This window comes from Sturnus vulgaris, chromosome 19 (genome assembly GCF_052056855.1).
Source record: "Sturnus vulgaris isolate bStuVul1 chromosome 19, bStuVul1.hap1, whole genome shotgun sequence".
Classification (NCBI taxonomy): Eukaryota; Metazoa; Chordata; class Aves; order Passeriformes; family Sturnidae; genus Sturnus; species Sturnus vulgaris.
Window position 1 is genome coordinate 24518 of NC_142261.1, and position 24052 is coordinate 48569.

A 24052-nucleotide genomic window follows, 5' to 3' on the forward strand; every position below is an offset into this window, starting at 1 on the left:
GGAAAAATCAGTGAAAAACGGGGGCAAAACTCCATGAAGAATGGGGAAAAAAATCAGTGAGAAATGGGGAAAAAAATCCCTGAAAAATGGGGGAAAATATCAGTGAGAAATGGGAAAAAATGGGGAAAAAAATCATTGATAAATCGGGGGAAAAATCAGTGTGAAAGGGGGGGAAAAATCGGGATCGGGGACGTGGACCGGGACTGGGATCGGGGACCGGGACGGGGAAATGGGACAGGGACCGGGATCGCGGACGGGGACCTGGGACAGGGACCGGAACCGGGATCGGGGACGGGGACTGGAGACAGGGACCGGGACCGGGATTGGGGACTGGGACCAGGACCGTGATCGGGTTCCGGGACGGGGAACTGGGACTGGGACCAGGATCGGGGACCGGAACCGGGGACTGGGACCGGGACCAGGACTGGGGACGGGGACTGGGGACAGTGACCGGGACTGCAATCGGCACCGCCCCCCGAACCGCTCCCGGAACCGCTCCCCGGGCTACCCCGGCACGGCGACCGGGAACGCCCCCGGCACCGCCCCGGCACCGCCCCCGGTGCCGCCCCCGGCACTGCCCCGGCACCGCCCCGGGTAGCGCCCCCGGCACCGCCCCCGGGGCGGGCCGCCGAACGCACGCGATGACGCGCGGGGGGCGGGACGGCGCGGGGCGGTGACGCGCTTCATGCCAGGAGCAGGGCCCGGGTGCGACGAAGACGGGAGCGGGACGACCCGATACCGCGCGGGGCCGCGGGCCCGGCGGAGCCCGGCCCGCTGGGTAGGGGCCGCCAATGGCACCGGGGCTTCTGCTTCGGCTTCTGTCCGTGTCGGCGGGGAGGCCCCAGCCAGCGGTGCCCCTCTCCCTCGGCGACACGGGCGTGGAACTCGGCATCGGGCGCTGCATCGCCGCGGACAGCAGGGGGCGCACGGGTACCGATACTGCCATGGGGCCCGGCGCTGCTCTCCTGCTCCGCCGCCAGGCGGCGCTGCGCTGCCGTCCTGCCGCGCCTCCGGGCACGCTCGGTTTCCTCGGGACCCCGGGCCCCGCCTGTCCCGCCGCTGCGGAGGCGGGGGATGCTTTATGGGACTGCCCGAGCTGGCAGTGCCGGGTCTGGGGCGTTGGGGCGCGCCTTGGGGGGCTGCGGGTGCGCTCGTTTCCTCTTCTGCATGGCCTTCTGTGTGAGCATCTCTCGTTGCGACTGCTCTTGGAGAGTCAAACCCCTCCTCCTAAGTGGTCTCAGGAGCCTGGCAGGGTGAGTTTTGTTTCACAGGGGAAAGGGCCACTGGTCGTGTCCAGAGACCTGTGCACCCAGCCAGGTTTCTGCCTGATAAAATTCCAAATGGATGAGGATTTCTCCCAGCCCCAAGCTGCCCCCACCTGTAACCCTGGCTGCCTTTGGGGTGCCCAAAGCCTCCTCTGTGCAGATCTCAGGAACCTGGGAGGGGTGAACAATGTTGCACAGGGAAAAACCCCACAGATTTTATCTCCGGGCCTGGGGCCAGGAGCAGGCATTTGCGTGCTATAATTCCAGAAGGAGCACGGTGTCTCCCAGACCCAAGCCGCATCCAGCTGTGACCCAGCTGCTCTTGGAGTGCCAAAAGCCTCCTCGTAGCTGATCTCAGGAACCCTGGAAGGGTGAGTTTGGTTTCACAGGGAAAAGGCCTCAGTTTGTGTCCAGAGATCAAATAAGGGACTCTGCTTTTCCTCTAGTTCTCCTTCCTGTTTTCACCTGGGCTACAAGGATGGGCATGGCCTGTATTTCTCATATCAAAGTGATGTTACTAAATTTGTCCAGAAGTTCTGATTGTTATTTTTATTAGTAGTAGTAATTTTCTGATAGAAAACACTCTCATTTTGCCTTTCCCACGTTGTTTCCAGGTGCTGCCCAGGATGGACATCTGTGGTCTCAGACAGTGATTCCCGAGGAGCAAGGAAAGCCTTTTCCTCACCTGCACAGTTCAGGTGGATGGGACAGAATTGGTGTGGCCTGACAAGGCAGGAAAAGCTGTCTGTGTTCTGGAGTGCCTTGAAAGCTTTCTCCGTCAGGTTTGGAAGGGGTTTCTCTTTGGGATTTCTTGTGATGCAGCACCACGGGTATCCCTTTGTGCCAAGTCCAGTGCTAAAGGATTGAAGAACTGACAAGTGGGGTCTGGGATGAAAATGCCTCTAATAAAATTAAGCAAAGAATACAATAAGAGAAATGAGCATCCTTTTAATGTCTGAAATAGTTAGGAATAAAAATGCTGGAAAAGGGCACTCTGAATTGGTGTCACTTGTCATGGATAAAACCCCAGAGTGAGGAATCAGAGCAGAAGTTGAGAGCTGGAATCCTTCTGCAGTCGACTTAATTTTCTTTTCCTCCTCTCTTTCAGGACAGGAAGAATCACGACTCTCCTGGCATCTTTGCCAAGAGCTGTGGTGTTTGATCAGCCAAAGCCCAGAGGCTTCAGCACCAGAGGTCTGAGCCTGGAGGGCTCCTGGTGCTGCCCGTGCTGTGGGCTATGTCAGAGGATGCAGGGTTCCTCTTTGCCTCCCTGCTGGGATTAACTGCCATGGGAATGTGGGATCTGGGTGAAACTCCAGCTCTCCTGGTGTTCAGGGGAGCAAGGTCTGAGGGACTCCTCTCTGGGGATGTGCGGTGAAGGACTGAATAGTGTGGAAGGAGAGTATTTATAAACTGTATCACTGTTTCTCCCAAAATTGGGGTGGAGCGGTGATGGGGGCGGTTGGGTTTGGTCTGGGCCTGTTATTCTTTGTGCAATTTTTAAATTCTCTTGTATGATTTACTGTCCGGTATCTTTCTAACAAAAGCTGACATAAATTTAGATTAAGGATTAGAACTTGGGTCCATTCATTGCAAACATTTGACAAGGCTGGAGGACTGGGGTGGTGACTGCTCTCAGGAAAGGTTACTTATTAATACTGTGTCAGATTTCCCGCAGTGACTGTCAGGCCTGCATGGCTGTGAGTTCGTGCTCTTCTCACTGGGGAAATAAGTTCAGCAAAATTAGAAATGTTAGAAAAATCCAGCCAAAAATTCCACCTCTGTACCCCCTAAGTTTTCCCAGTTTTTCCCAGCTAGGAGCTGCACAGAAGTCAGGCAGGGGAAGTGACAACAGGGAACAGCTGAAAAATTCAAAGGCACAAAGAGGAAAGGGGAAAGGTTTCAGAAAACAATTCTATGGTCTAAGAATAATTTCTGATTCCCTACTGAGAAGAACACGAACTCACAGCCATTCAGGCCTGACAGTCCCCTGCAGTGAGAGCTCAGCACACATCCACAGAGGCAAGTCCAGCATCTTAAATGAAAAAATAAAAATAAAAACCAGGAGAAAAAGGTGATTTCTTTTGCTTCAGAGTTATTTCAAGTTCTTAAAGCCCAAGCAACATTTGCTCTTGATTTTGGTTGGGTGAATCATGAGCAGTGGGCACGGGTCATGCCATTCATTGAGCAGAAAACCCGGGGTCATTTAGAGGGGACACAAGAACTGTTTGTGTAGCGACCTCGGGCTGCAGAGGGGCAGGAGAAAGGCCAAGGGAGCTCCCTGGGGCCACCAGGGCCTGTGGGGAACAGAATGGACGCTTGGATGACCAGTGGAGGTGAGGAGTGGATCTGAGTTCATCTACAGGGAAATAAGGAGGGGATACTCTGGAGTGAAAAGCTGAGGTGATGAGTTCACCCACCTGGGCACGAGTTGTGTTTGCACAAAGTGGGACCAGAGGTGAAGGTCAATCCAAAGTCGATCCTGCTTGACCTCTGAATTCCAGGATAAGTTTTACAAGCTGCCAAATGAGGGAGTAAAAATACACAAAAATGAAACCGAGAGCATTCATGAGGTTCCTGGGAGTCCATTACACTGTTGTCATAGAATTCTTAATGAGTTTTGAGCTTTTAATGACAACAATTCAGTACTTTCTTTGGATTATTCACTGTGTAGGATTTGGGGTTTATCTGGATTTTAAAGGCGTCGTGGTGGCCCTGACACTGCTCAGGAGCTGGTAGGAAAAGCAGGGTCAGAGCTCCTGGCAGGCACAGGGTGTTTTTCCCAGAGTGGACTGTGGAGGAATTGTTTGGGCCTTGGATTGTCCCTCTGGGTGATGCCAGTTGCTGTGATTTGTGTAATTCCATACATTTAACTCCCAATACTTGCCAGCCCAGGAGCTTGAGCTGACAGGGCAGCACACAGATTGTTCTCTGTGCTGTGCCCCGATTTGGGGTTGGCTGTCAGCTTTGCTAGCTCCCGTGAATTATGCCCATAGCCCCGAATTCCCTGCTCAATTCCCACTGCCATAACCTCACAGCGCCTCATGGAGTGGGGATATACTGTGGCAGGAAGCTCAGCAGCATCGGCACAGGGACAGGTGTATATTCCAAAGAATTTGCTGTTTCAAACCCTCATCCCCCAGCCCCGCCGATGTCCCTGGGGGGCACTTGACAGAGTTACCTGGATTTCAGCTGATTTCACCCCCCCGAGCTCGGGCTCCAGGTGATCTTTTCAAGCAGGAGAAGGCAGGGGCCGGAGGCGCTCGTGGCCCGTGCCGAGGCAGTCCCTGGGGCCACGAGAGGACATCTCTCCCTGCAGAATTTCAGTTCTTTCCAGAGCCTCAGCAGTGACAGAGGACAAAGAGGAAGATGAGGAGGAGGAAGAAGGGGGAGAGGGTTTGAGAGGAGGGGAAGCCCAAATCCGTGCTGTGTGCGGAGCTCCGACAGCACGCTGCAGCCCGCAGCTCAGTGTGAGCACGGGGCAGAGGAGGCGATTTCTGGGCATTCAATCACCCTGAGGCGGGCCCGGCACCGCCCCTGCAGCACCGTCCCCAGCACAGCTCGGTACCGCTCCGGGATCACCCGGCCCCGCCCCCGGTGCCGCCCGGGACCACTGGGGACCGCCCCTAAAGCACCGCCCCGGCCCCGCCCGGTCCCGTCCCCGGGACCTCCGTGCCCCGCCTCGCCAAGCCCCGGCTCCGCCCCGAGCCTGCCCGGGCTGCGCCGGGACCATCGCTGGCGGCCCCGCCCCTCTCCCCCGGGCCGAAGCGGGCTGAAGGAGATGTCCGCACGATTGGAAACGCCGCCGAAAATCGCACCCGTGGGATCGGTGTCGGCGTCGTGCGCAGGCATCCCACTAGAGCGAGCGGGCTCCTTGCTGTGCCACCCTCCTTTTGCAGCCAGAGTTAGAAGGTCGGGGAGCGACACCCGAGCCGCCATCTTGGGAGAGGCAGGCGCGCAGTACCGCGCTCTGCCCACAGGGTGGCGCTTGGGAGACAGGCAAGGGATGGAATCAAGGAGTGTCCCAATCCTTGAGAAAATCCCCCTGAATGAACGCCCCAAGAAACCCCGACCAGAACTGAGAAACCTCCTGCCTCTGTATGAGTGCAAAGGGTGTGCAAGGAGTGTGCAAATAGTGTGCATTAGCAATCGATCGGCAGGCATTGGAAAGCGATCGCCGATCTAATCGATCGGCAGGCGCGATCGATCGATCGCCGATCTAATCGATCGGCAGGCGCGATCAATCGATCGCCGATCTAATCGTTCGGCAGGCATTAGCAATCGATCGCCGATCTAATCGATCGGCAGGCATTAGCAATCGATCGCCGATCTAATCGATCGGCAGGCGCGATCAAGCGATCGCCGATCTAATCGATCGGCAGGCATTAGCAATCGATCGCCGATCTAATCGATCGGCAGGCGCGATCAATCGATCGCCGATCTAATCGATCGGCAGGCATTAGCAATCGATCGCCGATCTAATCGATCGGCAGGCGCGATCAATCGATCGCCGATCTAATCGATCGGCAGGCATTAGCAATCGATCGCCGATCTAATCGATCGGCAGGCATTAGCAATCGATTGCCGATGTAGTCGATCGGCAGGCACGAACAATCGATCGCCGATCTAATCGATCGGCAGGCGCGAACAATCGATCGGTAGTCGTGATCAATCGATCGCCAATCTAATCCATAGGCACGCATTAGCTATCGATCGCCGATCTGATTTTTCCCGCCTTTTTTCATGGATTTTTTTCCCCATTTCTCTCTGATTTTTGCTCCCATTTTTCAAGCATTTTCCCCCATTTCTCACTGATTTTTTCCCCAATTTTTCATGCTTTTTTTCCCTGCAATTTTCGTGGACTTTTTCCCAAATTTTCCCCATTTCTCACTGATTTTTTCCACATTTCTCAATGATTTTTTTCCACATTTCTCAATGATTTTTACGACCCATTTCTCCCTGATTTTTTCCCCATTTCACCATGATTTTTTCCCCATTTTGCACTGATTTATTTCCCATTTTTCTCCCAGTTCTCACCGATTTTTCCCCCATTTCTCACTGAGTTTTTCAACACATTTCTGACTGATTTTTCCCCATTTCTCCCTGATTTTTTCCCCATTTCACCATGATGTTTTCCCCATTTCTCACTGATTTTTTCCACCCATTTCTCATGGATTTTTCCCCATTTTTCCCCCATTACTCACTGATTTTTTCCCCCCATTTCTCACTGAATATTTCCCCATTTCTCATCGACTTTTCCCCCATTTACCACTGATTTTTCACCCATTTCTCGCTGATTTTGTCCCAATTTTCCCCCCATTTCTCATTGATTTTTTTCCCTGTTTCTCACTGATTATTTCCCTCATTTTTCGTTAATTTTTTCCCCATTTTTCCCCATTTCTCACTGATGATTTCCCCCATTTTCCCCCATTTCTCACTGATTTTTCCCCCCCATTTATCACTGATTTTTGCCCCCATTTCTCACTGATTATTCCCCATTTTTCATGCATTTTTCCCCCCAATAATCACTGATTTTTTTCCCCATTTCTCAGTGATTCTGCCCCCATTTCTCTCTGATTTTTCCCCCCATTTTTCATGGATATTTCCCGATTTCCCCCCCATTTCTCACTGATTTTTTCCCCATTTATCACTGATTTTTGCCCCCATTTCTCACTGATTATTCCCCATTTTTCATGCATTTTTCCCCCCAATAATCACTGATTTTTTCCCCATTTCTCAGTGATTTTGCCCCCATTTCTCTCTGAATTTTTCCCCCCATTTTTCATGCATTTTCCCCCCAATTTTCATGGATATTTCCCTATTTTCCCCCCCATTTATCACTGATTGTTGCCCCCATTTCTCACTGATTTTTTCCCACAGCATCGGCCACCACAGCACGAGCGAAAACAGCTCGCTCTGTTCCCGCCATTGCCCATGTATTGTTTGTCTGTTTTCCTTGGATTTTTCCCCATTTCTCACTGATTTTTTCCACCCATTTCTCATGGATTTTTTTCCCCATTTTTCCCCCATTACTCACTGATTTTTTTCCCTCCATTTCTCACTGAATATTTCCCCATTTCTCATCGACTTTTCCCCCATTTACCACTGATTTTTCACCCATTTCGGCAGGCGCGATCAATCGATTGTCGATATAATCGATCGGCAGTCGCGATCAATCGATCAGCGCGCTAATCGATCGGCACGCATTAGCCATCAATCGCCGAACTAATCGATTGCCGATCTAATCGATCAACAGGCATTAGCCATCGATCGCTGATATAGTCGATCGGCAGGCACGATCAATCGATCGCCGAGCTGATCGATCGGTAGGCATTGGCAATTGAGCGCCGAGCTAATCGATCAGCAGGAATTAGGAATCGCGCGCCGAGCAATCAATCAGACTCATTGCACAGATCTTGCACTCATTGTACACGTCTTACACACTTCTTGCACACTCCTTGCCCACTCTTTACACACTTCTTGTGCACTTATTGCACCCTCCTTGAACACAACTTGCACACTCCGTGCATACTTATTCACACTCATTGCACATCCCTTACAAACATCTTGCACACTCCTTTCACGCTCCTTTCACACTCCTTGAACAGTCCTTGCACACTCGCTGCACACTCCTTGCAGTACTGCCATGGCACCGGCTTGCAGGATGGCTGCTTTGTGCACAGTCAAGGGATGGCAAAAAGGAGAATCCCAATCCTTCAAAAAATCCTCCTAAATGAATGCCCCAAAAAACCCGGACCAAAATTTTAAAACTCCTGCCTCTAACCAAATGAAAACAATTAAAAAAACCCTTTAGATATATATATATATATATATAAAAAAGAATATTTAATTTATATTCATATTCATAATCTATACATATTTCATATATTCAATTTAATTTCTATTATAGTATACCACATATACAACATTATTATTCAATATATATATCTTTATATTAGTATTTCTTTTTATTCCATGCATAATTTTTTAGATATATATTTTTGTTTTTATATTTTATTATTATTTAAAAGTCCTATTTCTAACCAAATAAACAAAAACTCCCTTTATTTTTAATTATATTTAAATATATTTTTCTATTTAGTTTTCATATTGATATCTGTACTTTATATTCATATATCTATATTATGTATATTATATATTAAAATGCACTATAATATATAATAATATTTAAATTAAATACTATATATATACCGATATTTATTTACATTATATATATATTTATACTTTCATATATTTAGATATGCATATATATTTATAATATTATGTCTGTATATATTTATTGTATATTTGTATATTTTTGTTTATATTATTTATAAAAAAACCCAGCCTCCAACCAAATAAAAAGCAATAAAACATTTATTTTAAACTATACTATTTTCATATTTCTATTTTCATATTTATAATTTATATTTATATATTATTCTATTTGCATTATTTATATTATATACTATATATTTAATATAGATAAGATTTACCTGTTTAAATTTTATATTTATACAAATATATTTTTATTTTTATTTTTCTATTCTTTATATGTTTTCCCTGAACACAGAATTATTTTCTCCTAATAAGGCAGGAAACCTCCCAGAAACAACTGCCACCACTTAGAAACCTTGCTGCAGTCTGAATGCCAAAAGCCTCCTCCAAACTGATCTCAGGAACCTGGGAGTGTGAGTTTGGTTTTCCCAGGGAAAAGGGCCACAGTTTATGTCGGGAGACCTGTGCACCCATCCGGGCTTCTGCCTGCTGAAAGTCCACATGGACAGGGATTGCTGGCGAACGACAGCTGCAACCACGTGGAATCCAGGCTTCTCCGGAAGTGCCAAACACCTCCTCCTAGCTGGTCGCAGGAGCCAGATGTTATAAATGAGAGACAAAAGTCTCGATATTCAGCAAAATTTAGATTGCTTTATTTGATATAGAAAGAGCAAGCAGCGCACTGGGGAACGCAAGGGGTCACCGCCCACTCCAGGCTCCACCCAACCTCGGTTTGCAGCCTCTTCTTATACTGTGGGTTCTCATTGCAATCAATAATTTTTGGGTTTTTTGTTGTCATAAGCAGTGGTGGTTGAATAAACATCCTTACACAAATTCATAAAGCCTTTGGGTGATAATCAGTCACAGATAGCCATTTGGTCCTTGTAGATAACCACCAGAAAAGTTCCAGGAGTCTCGTCCTTGACATAGGCAGCATTGATCAGACAAAGGCAGGAAGGGCTATTGGGAAGTCTGATTTTGCAAGCTGGTAGCCGATACAACTTATTTGGAAAACATAACATAATATAATGTAACATAATACAACATAATATAACATAACAAGGTGATTTTAAACAGAATGATTTTATCATATAATTTCCTTTATCTAGTGTCCATGCTTCACTTCAGAGCTTAGTATTCTGGTTTATACAAACCCCAATGCTTTTGTGATTAACACAAATCTTTTATCAATTATCACACAGACAAGGTGAGTTTTGGTTCACAGGTAAAAGACGCACTGGTCATGTCAAGGGACCTGTGCCCCGATCCAGGCTTGTGCCTGCTAAAATTCCAAATGGACAGGGATTCCTCCTGTACCACAGCTGCCCCCACCTTGTACCCTGGCTGCCATTGGGGTGTCAAAAGCCTCCTGCTAACTGATCTCAGGAACCTGGCAGGGTGAGTTTTATTTCACAGGGAAAATGGCCAGAGTTGGTGTCCAGGGACCTGTGCCCCCAACCAGGCCGCTGCCTGCTAAAATTCCAAATATGGGATTGCCCCCATACATCAGCTGGAATCACCTGGAATCCTGGCTTCTCTTGGAGTTCCAAAAGCCTCCTCCTAACTGTCTCAGCGAGACCTGGCAGGGTGACTTTTGTTTCTCAGGGGAAAGGGCCTGAGTTTGTGTCCAGAGCCCTGTGCGCCCTTCCAGGCTTGTGCCTGCTAAAATTCCAAATGGACCGGGATTGCTCCTGTACCACTCACCTGCTCCTCTAGCGCAGCTTGGCTCCCACTCCGAGGGACCTTGGGGCGCCCCAAATGACATTGGAGCCCCCAGGTCTCCATCCCCTCCTCCTCAGCCTTTTTTCCTCATCCTAAAGAAGGCACAGAATGACTCCAACTGCCCTGGACAGCAGCAGGGCACTTGATTGGAACCCTTTCTATGTGTACATCCCCACAAAAAGGGACTCTGCTGACATAAGAAAGGGGGACCAGCCCCCAGAAGGGTTGAAGTTCCTCCCCAGCCCTGCACACAGGCAAAAAGGGGCAGAAAGAAGGAGTGGCAGCAGAGAGGACACAAGAAAAAAACCAAGATCAGGGTGTAGGATGAAATGGATAAAAAGTGAAAAAACCAAAAAAACCTGAGATACTGGATGGGCAGCACACAGAGGGAGATTAAAAAAAACAGACATTCATACACACTCGGGCACACTCAGGCCCCCATATAATAAGTGACATATCTCATGCCCCTCATATAATAAGTGACATATCGCAAGCCCTATATCTAATAAGCAACATATCTCATGCCCCTCATGTAAGTGATGTATCACATTATATGTTATATTATATATCATATATGATACATGACACACAAGATACATGACACACAAGATACACGATTCACATTTACAGGCACATACAGTATAGGCCCATGCAATATAGGCCCATGATGATGAAATGTAACTCCTTACAAGAAGCTACTGCCAAAGCTGTTAAAAGGATTCACAAGAAGCTCCATGGGCCTAGAGAAGGAAGCAATGACTACCAGCACTGGCAATAGCTCCAGGCCGGAAGGCGGGCTCACAGGGCAAAAAGATTCAGTCTGACTTCAAGAATGCTGATGACATAAAGTAGGCGAGAACGCGGAGATGGGTCTGCCCGGAGAAGGCTCTAGTGAGGCTGAGGAGAAATCCCCTCCATTACTTCCAAGGGGCCCATCCCACTACAGCCCTCTCCTCTAAGCTAGCTTCAAATTGCCTCCTGTGATTGTAAAGGTTTTCCCCCTTCTCCCAGCCACTGGCCCCAACACTTAGCTTTAGGAAGACAAACAGATAAAATCCATCCTCAATGGAAAAGAATGCGTCGGCACTGTGGACATTGAGGTGTTCTCTGCATCTGCTTTGGTGCTGCTGTTCTTCAGCTCCACTCCTCCTCAGGGTACCAAAGACAACAAAACAGAAAATGTGATTATTGCCCTCCAGAAGAATAATCCCCGGGACTCTTCTGCACTGCTGGCCTAGCTCACCTCAAATTTTCATTCAACTCCAGAGGCTGCCCAGAGGATACCTGCAAAATGAAAAGGTCCGTGCTTAGCATGCTGCGGCACACTGCTCGCCTATGAGTCGCCCTGCCTAAATGACGACTCACCTGCTCACCTCTGTTCCATGGCATGCCTAGGGCAGCGGCAGCACCTGCAAATAAACAAAGCCAGAAAGCATGCTGAGATACTGTCAAATGGCAACCTCTCCCATCACACTGAAGTATGCCACACCTATACCTTAAGCTGGCACCCACCTGGCCTCTGGCATCCTGGACTGGGAAATCTTGCAAGTGGACCACCTAAAATAAAAAAACAACAGTGGATGCTTAGAGTTGCACGAGAAATTGAGAACTGAGCAAAAACAACTGCTTTAGTCCACAGGTCATGGCTCACCTTGCCCACTTCACCTTGACTGCTGATATCCAGCTTTATTTCCTAAAATTAAAGAACAGCGCTGTAACACAGTCACTATTTACACTTCCCCTGCAAAGACAATGACCGACCTTCTCAGGGGAGCCCCCTCACCTGGGATGGGGCGCTCTGCCATGTATTTGATCCATCTGCATCTGAAAGGAAGTTAGGACAAAAGTCAGAGCACTGCAAGAATCTTAACAGCTCCAGACATCTTGGGTCAATCCACAGATATCATCTAGAGTCCCAACGACACCCTGTATTACAAATTTCAAGTCCCCGGGACTTGTCCTATCACACCTACACCCAGACTATGCAGCAGGGCAGAGCAGCTCCCGGCCAAATACGTGCAGGCACCCGTGACACAGGGCATGACAAACAAGGAGGTGACACAGGGAGGAAAAAACTCTAGGCCGGAAGAATGACCACAAGGACTGAGAGAATGCAAAATGAGATGACTGAGCTGAGACTGATGGCGAGCTGACAAGGCTGGAAGAAGATGCTAGTAGAATGATTTATTCTGAGAACCACAAAGATGGATGCCTGAGAATCCTCTGGTCAGAATCCTCTCCCTATCTTCACATCCAAGTCCTAATCCACTGTAATGGAGCCTTGTGGTGTCAATACAGCTCAGAACAAGACCTTAAAAGACATCAGACCGGATGCTTCTAAACAAAGATGAGATTCTGATGCCTGTCTGAGCTCTTGGGTCAAAGGTTCAATGGCGTTGGCACCAGGCGAGGAATGCAGAGATCAGAGATGCTAAGAATGATGCCGGGGTTTCTGATATGCACCATGAAGGGCCAAGGCAAAAGACAAGATGCCCAAAAGACACAGAACGCACGATAGACAAGTGACACTACACCCACTGTGACTGCTCTGCCCTGTGCACCTCAGCATTGTGATCAATTTGAGATTTTCCCTTTATGTGGCCTAAGGGGCCACTTCTTGGACATCCCTGTCTCCAAAGCTCACTCAAAAATCCCTCCTGACAAGTCCAGACCCAGCACCCCACTCTCATCCCCTCTGTGGGTCATAGCCCTCAACTTATCTCTCAGATTCGAATCAATGTTTGGTGTAAAAGAAGGGCACATTGCCGCCTGGGAAATTCCTGCCATCACCAGGCTGCTGTCTCTTAGTCAGCTACAATAAAGAAAATCAAACATCAATGCGGCACATTCTGCAAGAGTCTTGATCATATTGGAGCTGCAGACCACCTGTAAAACACAAAAAAACCAAAGGCTGCTTATAGCTTCATCACTAATACAACAACTGTGATAGCATCCAGCTTTGTGCTGGAATCAATACTCATCTCGATCACCGGTACTCATCCAGTCACTCTGGTGCCAATATCCAGCCATGCCAAATGCGTCACCATCTTCAAAATGAAATGAAAATCTGAACAATGAGGTAAACGTAGAGAAGAAAGTGAGGCCATAGCTCAGACTTTGGGTGTCAACGTGTCTTATCGCCATACTCCTCTGGCCTCCCACGTTCATATTTGGTCTGCAAAAGATTATTTGTCAAAGTCACTCAGACACACAGGGAAAGCTTCACCTTTGCAAAGTTCTCATTTCTCAAAATCATCTCCTAGGATCTGACAACAGTGTGCATTAAGACAAATGATTAGAAAACTGTGAGCTGGCGCTTTACCGCTCCGGCTGTCTCTGCCCAGCTCTGTACAGACCGGCCACAATTGCTCTGAGGTATAGCTCTGATGGCTAAGTAAAGCAAAATGTTACCTGTAAAGTCTTCTTTCTACTCTGCCTACCCTCCAATCTATTCCACAGGGCAGAGCAATTCCACGCTAAACACAAACTACATATTGCACTACAAACAGCATGACACAAAGATGATTTAAAAAGTTCCTGGCAAGAAGAATAATGGCAAGGACTGAAATGACACCAAAAGAGATGACCAATGGTATGGCGATGGTGGACGGAGGACCCTCTAAGGAGCAGAAGAGAAGACTGAAACAGAGTGACCTGTTAAAAGAACTGTTGGTCATGATGATCAAGATGGCTGTGAGACAATGCCACATTTAGAATGCTCCTCATATCCATACGATCTTACAAGCCCCAGAACATTACAACTCACAGCTGGAAAGGATGGAGAGCGATACAGCCAGGAACAAGGCCTCAAAAGATGTCTGATTCGATGCGACTCCGCGGTGCTGCCCAGTCCACCGATAAAAGAAAACTGATATCAGCATTGTGCTGAGAAGCTTGAATGTTCAAGAATCTAGAGATGATGGCTGATGCTTGTGATAAGGCCCTCAAGGAGAAAAGGCAGAAATATCTGATCTCAAGGATCCTAAAGACATGTCAGACAACACAAGACATCAGACAACACAAGACAGACTGGAACTGCTCTGTGCTGCACGCCCTAGAGTTGGAGTCAAAAGTAGAGCTGCTCCCTTTAGCCATCCTAAGAGGCCTCTGAAAGAACATCCCTTTCCCCTCTGCTAATTTTTAAACCTGTCCCAGGAATTTCCAACCTGCTGTTCTCCTGTCATCCCATCCCTAGGCCATGGCCCCCGACTTATCCTTTGGATGACCAGTGACATGAATCCACGCCGGACCTGTCTCAGAAGGCCCCGTGATCACCAGTTAGCCTGAGTTTAGTGTTATGTGGGCCAAATCCCAACAAGTCAGCTACTCACCCTCTCCTTAGTGTGCCTGGGTCCTTGAGTCTCCAGCTTTAGCCTGAGTCTAAAGCTATGGCTGCTATTATGATTGACACCTGGGTTAGGGAGAGGCAAAATTTCACAGCATTTCTGTGAGTGAGGTGGAGGTGCTCATGTGCTGTAAGACATGTGAATGCATCTGCTGCACTTGTGGAAAAGCCTTAGGGGACTCTATGCTGCCTTCAAAATCCCCCCACAGTAACTCCTAATCAGGCTCCCGGCTCACAGTCCTTGACTTACCCATCAGAAGCCTTGATCTCAGACATCATCTTTGACATGTGGAAGGTCCCTTTTGCAGCAATGAATGTGCTGAAAAAATGTGAAGTTTTTTATTTTTAATGCAACCCAGAAATTGCAACGTTCCCAAAAAAAATTAAAAAAAAAATGAAGTCACAAAAGCACCTTATTCAAAACGATGAGCTTAAATACTCCCTGTTTTCAATGCTATCTTCCTCATGGTGTCTGCAAAGCCTCTGTTGCTTTAGATGCCAAAAGCATCTGCTGAAAAAATCTCTGTGATAAGCTGAAAGGTCCCCTCCATTGGAATAAGAGGAGAGCTCTTATCCCAGTGGCTCCCAGGGAGAGAACGAGTTTTTTTTCAGAGGCCTGAGGTTAATATACCCCTGGCCAGGCCCACCTCCCATTTTCCACAGTGCCCAGTAGAAGGTAGGAGGCAAATTCTAGCTCTCAGAGGAGCTGCAGCTGTTTGGCTCCTCTAACTTAAACTCAAGGTGAGTAAAGGGCTTGATACAGAAGAAAATTCTTCAGGGAAATGACAATATTTCCTTTTTTGATCCAACTACTTCAAGCAAAAGGGCGGAAAACTGGTAAGAAATAAAACTGTGTGTTCTGGCAGCATAACTAGATAAGTTGGATAATTTGTTGTTGACTTACATAATTATTCCTTAGTGATTATTAGGTAGTACTCCACATGTGACTAAGTAGGGTGAAGAAGAACAGTAATGATATGAATGGTATAAGTCTCATTGGAACCTCTAATTAGGGCTATCTACATTATAAATAAAAAATAAAAAATGGATAAAAACATAAACTCTCGAGCAGTTACGTACATGCTGGGCTCACTCCCGTCCTAGATATTTGATACCGAGGTAGAAGTGCCCTGACATGCAGTTTTAAACTCTTAAAATGCTGAAAAAGGCAGAGCTTCCTTCAAGTGAACCCCTTAAAATGAGGAAATGGGGCAGTTAACTCCACGTAAATCAATACAGTGACAAATAAATGGCTTCTCCCCCTTGATTTAATCCACTAAAATATTGGGAAAAGAGGGGTTTTCCACACTTTAAATCTCTTCAGTGATGGAAAAAGGGGGGGTTTCCCCTCAATTCAAACCCTTAAAAAAGAGGGACAACTGGGCTTTCCCCTGAATTTAAGCCTCAGGATGATGAGAAGGGGGGAGTTACCCTTAATTCAAACCCATAAAAAAGCATCATCAAGGTTTTCTCCTTCCCTGGAAAATAATGGAAAATGGGGATTCCCTGTCAATTAATATACCCCTAACAGCATGGAAAAGGCAGGGTTTCCTTCGATTAAGACCATTAAAGTCTGCAGGGGAAGCAGATCCTCCCACAATTTGAACACAGACAATTATGGAAAAGGAAGCTTTTCCCCCTCAATTTAAATCCATTTCTCCTAATTAACCCCTTTCCTTTCTGGGGGCACTGTGGAGGGACTGAGGGCTCTGGGGAAGGACTGGCAGGATAAAAGGGGAAAGTTGAAAGCTCCCACCTGGGACCCCACATGCTGCCGAGCCTGCTCAGGTACTGCGCGTTGGCACAAGGGCTTTTCCCTTGGCATTTTCTTGGAGTGAAGCTCCCATGCCCAGGTGCACCCAACTGCTCCCCAGCCCCTGCTGGGATGTTCCAATTGTCCTGCCTGGAGGGACACTCGGGATGCCCCCGCTGGCCCCTCTGGACTAGCAGCTCCCTGCACAGGTGTGTCCAGGTAGCCCTCTGAAGGCAGCTGATCACACCTGGAGCTGCTGCACCTTGGAGTGGGGGGGAGGTGGGGAGAAAGGTCTTGCTGGTAGTTCCCTCCCCTGCACAGCCTTTCATCTGCCCCTGAAACACCCGGATGCCGGGCTTTCCATTCTGTGGAAGAGGAATATCCTTCTTCTCTGGATGCCCATGGCCAAAATTAGCATTCTGCATCCAATATTCTCCATGTCCTAGGTTTGTAATTACCAAGGAAATTCCCCCCAGATCATAAGTGATTAGCAGTAATTTTCCTCTGTAGTCATTACTGAATTGTGTTTCTGTTCAAGTGTTTGACACATCCCTTGAGGAGTCAGGGGTTTGGCTGGGTTGTTTATGGTTAATCCTGACAGGCCCAGACAAAATAGCAGAGGGAAACTCGAGGAGACCCCCTTTTTCTGTCAGGATGCAACTGTGCACTTTTTCTGCCTTTTCTGCTGTGCCACAGAGGGCTTTGTGTTATAGCTGGCACCAGGGCCACTGGAGCAGCCGTGGGTCCTGCAGTGACACTGTCTGCTGCCATGTGTCCCTGAGAAGCTGGCCCCAGCAGGGCAGCAAAAGAGCTTTGTGCAGGAGCTTTGCAGAAGCAGGGCAGAGAAGGAGAGTGTGTGCCAGCAGCCTCTGCCCACTGATGCCCCTTGACAACAGCAGATTCGAGGACCCTGGCTTGACATCTAATCCAAGTTCTCACCATTTTCAAGGACTCTCAGATGCCCAAATCATACCACAGAAAATTGATAGGGAGGAATAAACCCAAACAGGAGCATCCTAATGCAGTGCTTCATCTTGGCTTCTGCTAATCCAAGCTCCTGTCAGAAGCATCAAAAAGAGTTTGAGCTGACTGTGCAGCATCTTCCCTGCTCCAGCCCATCCTCTGCAGCACAGCCAGGTATGGCAGAGTTACAAACAAATGCAATACATCTTGATTCCTCCTAAAACATAAGCCAACCCCACACAGGAATTCTAAGACTGGGAGTTTGTGTGCACAGATTAGTGTAGGGCAGTGGTTGCAACTGCATCTAATTTGGCTGCACTGCTCCTCATCCAGAGGTGATGCTGCTAAGAGCCTCAGCAGCCAGAAACTTGCTGCAGGTGAAAGGCTTGATCTAGCACAGGACGGGGAGATCTCTGTGTAGGTGGCCAAAGTTTATTAGAGAAATTGGTAAATTACAATGACTTGTATACAAAGATAAACTGCAGTGCCTTCTGAAAGGCAAAGGTGTTTCTGACCCATAGAAACTGATACAGGTTACCCAGACACCAGTGACTACACCAGGCTTGATAGTAAAATAATTATCACCTTGCAGTTAATCTTAGTGGAGTCAGTTTCTTCTACCTAGTACATCCAATGGGATGTGTACATTGTGTCAGCACATAACTACTACCTCCTGCCAGATACCTTTCTGTCACTGTCTATCTCAGCAGCATCTCTTTTGTGTCCACTCCATCCCAGGAGCTCTCTCCTCCCTTGTTTGTTGTGTGTAAACATCCAGAGCAATAAATCTCTACGGAGCATTTCTAAATTCAACATGAGGCCGCTCTCATCTTTAACTGGATGGGGAAATAAGAAGGTGCAGAACTCAACTCTGTTATTAGACCTTTAAACTAAAATGAAAAAGAAAGAAAACCCCAAAACAAAATCACTGTTCATTTCTCATGGAGAATTCAAACCCTTCACTGGCATGTTCCTAGGAATGTTGGTTTTTTTTTTTCTGCTTCCAACAGTTAGCAATCATGGACCTGTATGCTGGAGTACCATGGTGTTGTCCTGCCAGCGAGATGAGCTGTCATAGGGCTGCACAGACCGGTGCTGCTGTCCACACAGCCAGCACGAGGCTGGCTGTCAGTCTGGGTATGAGGTGAGGGTGCAGGGATGGGGTGCCCGAGGTGCAGGAGCAGACCTCGTAGCCATTCTTCGAGCGGCTCTCATTGTGCTGCCCCGGCCTGGAGCGTGCCCCAGTCCTGCTGCTCTCGGCTGCCTCTGGGGCGTCGGCCTGCATGTCACTGCACACCAGCCAGTCCCTGGCGATGGACTGTGGATACCCGGGCTGCACCTCCAGCTCACTGTCCAGCACCTTCCAGTACTCCTTGCCCTTGAAGAAGTAGCTTGCACCTGCAAAGAGACCAAAACCCAAGTACAAGGTGAGTGGCGGTAGGTGCTGTCTCAGAGGAAGAACAAAGGAGCGCTTGGAGCAGCAGAGGAGCATTCCCACCACAGCTGAGCCCTGGGGAGTGGAGGCACGTAAGATATCATCGCTTGTTTTCAATATCCCCTCTCGCTGCAGGAGGGATGCTCCAGAGGTTAAGGTCATGCTATGCCTGGCCAGGATTTCTCACATCAGCCAGGAGCCACCAGCAGCTGGAGGCAGATGGTGAGGTGTTGCCTCTTCTGTGCTGAGTCCTACAGCAGATGTACCTCCTGTACCGTGGGTGTGTAGGGTCAAGGCCCTGTGAACCCACTGCTGGACACACCATACACAACTCTCCTTCTTGTAATAAGGTGTGGTAAAGCTGGACACCCTGCTATCCATTAATGACCTGGAGTGCGTGCTGCTGACCCTGGGCTCAGAAAAATAACCTGAGCCTGCCGGGGCCCTCCCTGCGAACCTTCTACTCTCAGGTCCATGTTTTCCACTCTGAACTGGGAAGTTGTAAATTGTCTAAGCAGGCCCCATGCTCAAAAGGATTCCTACCTCTGGGAATGTCACTCTCAATAGCTTAAGAAATCCAGCTTGAAAAGTCTCTGCAAGCCTTCCCCTCTCCCTGGTTTAATGATTGCTATTACGCTCTTAGGTCACCAGTAAATAAACCCCGGAAGTGCCACTTTGTTGTGAGTGAATAGCTGGCTGTAAATATCTCCTGTGACAAATTTCTTGTGGTCTTTTCAGGGGGAAGAAACCATTGAGAAATCTCATCTTCAGAATATAAGCTGTAACTCTGGGAAAATATCTTTAGAAGTATTTTCTGTCAGCATCCTCATATATCCAGCTAAAAATCCAATGACAACAAAACCAGCTAGGCGCAAATCAGCCCATACTAGGATAAAAATCACTGCAAAACGGCATCAACTGTGGTCTTATGCTAAAGTGCAATGATTATCCCCCCACTATATTTTTGTTGCCTGTTTAAAATTACAGTGCCTTCTAGCGAGCAGTGTGGAGAGGTCTGGCTGGAATCACACCTCTCTCTTCAGCTTCCAATCACTAGGAACATCCCATCAGGGGCTCAGTGTTTGTGCTGGCAAGCAGGGTAGAAGCAGCTACAGCTCAACAGAGCACTGATTTTCTTTGCTGTGCTTCTTTAAACTGCCATATGGACTCACCATCTGACCACCTCATGGCATCATCTAAAGGGCTGGGTATTCCCTTCCACAGGATGGCCTCTGAAGGATACCCAGGATCCATCCTCCGCTCATGGTCATCATAGCGCCAGTAGAGATTGTCCTTAAAGAAATAAGTTTTGTCATTGTGAGCCCAGGAGAAAGCAGCGTCGATTCCTCCCAGGGGCAGGCCAAAGTCCAAAATAGGCCGTGGGTACCCTTCCTCCACGTTGTTGTCTTTGAAGACCCAGTATCTGTCTCCTGTGAAAAGGAAATAATTATCTGTCTCCTGTGGAAAGCAGTGAATAAAATCACATTTGTTTCACAGCCTAAACCAGTTTTTTCCCGCAGACGAGCTGAGCTAATGTTTTGTTATCTACTGTGGTGGCAAAGCCTCAGGGCTGAGCTCTGGGCATTTAAGGATGGGAATAGGAAAGGGTCAGCCCATGGGGGAACCTCTGCTTTGAATAGCTGCTTTTTTCTGTCAGATTGTCCATGGACATAGCCCTGCTTTGCTGCTGAAAGCATGACTGTCCCAGAACATGAACACACTGACAGTGTCAGTACAGCTGTCACTTCTATGTATTTGATGGAGGTGTTTGGTTTCCTGCCCCTTGGGTTTCTGCCGGGTAGCCAAAGAAACAAAGTTATGGGCAGATTCTGCGGGCAAACTGGGCACTTTCAGTGGGCTATTTGGCTTCTGAGAAGTCAAGTGTGGTCCACTTTGGAAGAGAAATCACCGCTTTCTAGAGCCTGATGGGCCAAAAGACCTGTGAATTATAAAGATGCACAGGGACTGGATAAACCCCATACAAACAGCTCACTGCTCTTCAAGGGTCTTACACAGCCACCTCCTCAGCCTGACCTGGGGCAGGAGAGAACCACCAATATGGGTTTTTTTCCCAATAAAAATGAAGAAGGCAAGACTGGGCCCTGGTCTGTGTGAGAACAAGCAAATGAACCCAGATGACTCAATTTCTTCATAATTCTCTAACCACTGGGACAGTCTTTCTTCATTTACAATATCTATTTGAGAACCTGCAGTGTCCTTTTAGGTATTGCATAGGCTATTTTAAGGATCAGACTTTTTCCTCCCTTGGTTTTCTAGAATATCTGAAGAAGCATGAATGCATGTATCAGCAGCAGGACCTTAGAGGTCAAGGCAGTTTGTGTTCTTTGGTTTCTGTGCAGAGATTAATGAAACAGTGCTGGAGGGAGAGAATGAGTCATATATTATAGCTGGAAAGAAAATTCTGACTTTACGCAGGGAGCTAGGCAGGACTAAAACACACAGAGAATGAATGCATGTCTTGGAACAAGATGACAGCTGTAGCATATAAGGAATTCCAGTCTCCTGAGCAGCTGGGAGGAGCCCCCTGACCTGAGCTCCTGGTTGGGTGTCTGTTCATCCCCATCAGGGACAGAAAGGAGGAAGGGAAGGAAATGAATGAGGGCTGCTGTGGTCTGCAGACCTGACTGGGAGGGTCTAGAGCCAGGCATAAGGGGTGGCATGCTCCAACTGGCCCCATTCCCTCTGGGAAAGCAGAGCAGGGCAGGCTGACTGAGGCACACATGGCAGAGCCTTCCATATGCTGTTCCATGGGGAGATGCAGGGCTTGGCGTGGCTCTGGGGGGCTCAGTGTGCTGGTGGCCCGGGAGGGCTTTGGCTGCACGTGGAAAGGCCTTCTGCAAGTGTAGGGGCTTGTGTGGGACATGAGCCGTCTCTCTGGCCCGCCTGAGGGATCTGAAACCAAATTATTGCTTCCAGAAGTGCTAGGTTCAGCACTTCTGAAACCCATAATTGCACCATGTTTTAAGCAGAACGGTCAGGAGACAAAAAGCAATTTCCAAAGAGGAAGAATGGAGGGCTGGGATGTGTTTAGCACTTCAAGTGCACAACCTTGGTGAAACAAGAGTCAGTGCTTGCTAGGATCTTGGGTGACATTGAGTGCATGACTGGCATCTAACCACCCCAGAGTGAATGGTCTGCGGGGGACTCGGGCATTCATATAGAAACCAAGAGCTAAACTCCCACTTATTTTAAGAAAAAAGTAACAGAAATATAATTATTAGAACTGAAGTTCTTTATTTCCTCTCTGACTTCTTTTCTCAACAGCAAATACAAAGAGAAAAGTCAAAGGAGGAACACACCACCTGTGAGTATGTCTAGGGATGGTTCCTGCTTGTGTTTCATTCTTGAAAAGCTCAGATTTTAGTTACATTTGGCTGAACTTTTTCTTCAATGATATTTCCTTCATTTTCTGGGGAACATGACCATTACCTTTTGCTTGCTCTTCCTGCCAGCTCATTTCTCCTGGCTTTGCTCATGGATAACAGGTTTCTGATTGGCCCTCGAGATGATTAACATGTGGCACTGGTGTCTCCTGCCTACCACCACATTCTATAACTCCAGCACTATGTTTGCTCTCACCTTTGAAGAAGACAATCTTGTGGTCGCTGGTTCTCTCATAGACTGCATCCAGGCTGTCCAGGTTGAGTGGCAAACCCCGCCAGAAACGGTGAATCTGAGCTGGCTGGAGGGAGACCAAGTGCTTATTGCGAGTCAGTCTCCAGAAGTACTTGCCTGGAGGGACAGACTGGATATTACTGAACCACACTCAACTCACCTTCGCTGGGGGGTGAGTGCTGGGTGGGTGGAGGCAGCAGGAAGCAAAGCATGTGAGATGCGAGCCATGATGTTGGGCCATTCTGCTCTCCAGCAGCAGCTTCAACTGTTTTCTATTTCTGACAGTCATAGAAGAAATCCCTTTTTTGGTTTGGATTAAAATAATCCTCTGGACATTGCAATGGAGTTGTTACCTTACTGGCCACAGTGTGACGCTGTGCCACTGAGCTGGGGCAGGAAAGAGGACCCTTTCATCTCCTCCCTCCCTCTCTGCATGGGACCTCCTGCAAGCTGGTGGGACCAGGCACCAACAGCCTTAAGCAGGAGCATCCAAAAAACCATCCCTGTTCCTCCTCTCCTGGAGCAGCCACAGCTTCCTGCACGCAGGAGGTTCAGCTGCTTTCAAGTTTGGAAATGTCTAAGATGTTACAATGAAACACAGAAATACCAGAGGGGTTGTTTTGTAATGAAGAATAGGAGTGAGAAAATAAAGGAGGAGGAAACCATCTGAGTAGATCTGGAAGGGTTGAGGTGGGGAAGGAGGCACAGTTAAGGACTTTGGCACCATCTAGAGGTGCAGGATACTAAGCAGAGACTGCAGTCTTGTGGAGCTTCCAGGATGATTGTACTCGTGGCGCTAGCTAACACACTTAAACACCTGCAGCAGCACTGGCCCAGCTAGGAAAACATATTTTGGAGATTTCGGAGATATTTTGGATAATGCAAAAGGAAAAAGATTTGTCCTTTGTGGGAAGGATGAAAAACTTTTTCCTGCCAAAACAGACTGATACGGGATTCCTGAGGAATCTGAGGTCTTCAGAGGCAACTCCAAATACAACTCTGTGTTGGCTTTGGGATTCTCAGCCTTTTTGCAGCACATTTCATGCTATGTTTTCTCCAGAGAACTCCACAGAGTGATGTGATCCAGAGCAAGATGTTTCGGAGGCAAGTCTCAACTTTGTCTTGTATTTGCTATTGCCTTTAGAAATTATTTCATGTTTTTTGCATCTGGTCTTGCATGAATTTCTGAGGGAAGATAAACAATGGACACCAAAGATGCATCTTCAGATTTGTATTCCACACACACTCAGCTCTTTCTCCAGACTTGGCAGGTTGTGACACCAGCTTTTATAATTTTATGGAAAGCAGGGATTCCAAAAAGCAGAGAACCCACCGTTGCCTTCAAAACAACAAGCCTGTGAGGTCTGGGGAGCTCCAGTCCAGGTGCCTTCACAGTAGCTTCTTTCCATCTAGGGAACCAGCAGGACCAGCTCAGAACAAAATGCCTATTGAAGGACAAAGCTCAGCCTTAGAGATCATTTAAATCCTGCCCCAAAAGTGACATCCCTGCTCCTTGGTGCACAGGATGGTTTGAGGGCAACAATGTGGGCTGCGAGGAAAGTGATGGGGTCTGGAGGCAGACATGCCACTGGCATCCACTGGCCCGGTGCTCTTAACATCTGCTTTTTGGCCTGCAATAAATATATCCAAAAATA

General features: G+C 47.9%; 2 protein-coding genes and 2 long non-coding RNA genes across 14 annotated transcripts in view; 1 reads left to right on the plus strand and 3 right to left on the minus strand.

Annotated features, from left to right (window-relative positions):
• The first annotated feature begins 658 nt into the window (after positions 1-658).
• LOC148221605 (uncharacterized) lies at positions 659-3343 on the plus strand. Its single transcript, XR_015807722.1, has 3 exons — positions 659-778; positions 1880-2047; positions 2374-3343. It is a non-coding gene; the product is annotated as an uncharacterized LOC148221605 (long non-coding RNA).
• On the minus strand, positions 1951-4891 carry LOC148221606 (uncharacterized). The gene is made up of 3 exons (XR_015807723.1): positions 4447-4891; positions 3686-3784; positions 1951-2167 (listed from the first exon to the last, which is right to left on the minus strand). It is a non-coding gene; the product is annotated as an uncharacterized LOC148221606 (long non-coding RNA).
• Positions 4892-9174: 4283 nt separating this feature from the next.
• LOC148221607 (uncharacterized) lies at positions 9175-17596 on the minus strand. Of its 10 annotated transcripts, none has more exons than XR_015807611.1 (7): positions 14032-17596; positions 12049-12089; positions 11917-11958; positions 11778-11822; positions 11631-11674; positions 11509-11549; positions 9175-11411 (listed from the first exon to the last, which is right to left on the minus strand). XR_015807611.1 is itself a non-coding variant. In XM_088175788.1 (7 exons), the coding sequence occupies exons 1-7, from the start codon at positions 14862-14864 to the stop codon at positions 11183-11185; spliced, it is 477 nt and encodes a 158-aa protein (XP_088031914.1). In that variant the 5' UTR covers positions 14865-17596; the 3' UTR covers positions 9175-11182. The 10 variants fall into 10 exon arrangements, 8 of the variants coding, with proteins under 8 accessions (XP_088031914.1, XP_088031913.1, XP_088031912.1 ...); XR_015807612.1 differs by having other exon boundaries at positions 9175-11414; XM_088175788.1 differs by having other exon boundaries at positions 9175-11414; positions 11631-11702; positions 14861-17596.
• A 140-nt stretch (positions 17597-17736) lies between these two features.
• MMP17 (matrix metallopeptidase 17) overlaps positions 17737-24052 on the minus strand; it is a 50708-nt gene continuing 44392 nt past the window's right edge. For both annotated transcript variants that reach the window (XM_088175784.1, XM_088175785.1), the window contains exons 8-10: positions 22362-22514; positions 19934-20191; positions 17737-18724 (exon numbers count right to left, since the gene is read on the minus strand). In XM_088175784.1, coding sequence (XP_088031910.1) covers positions 18399-18724; positions 19934-20191; positions 22362-22514 — 737 coding nt within the window. In that variant the 3' untranslated portion in view covers positions 17737-18398. The remainder of the gene's footprint in view (positions 18725-19933; positions 20192-22361; positions 22515-24052) is intronic.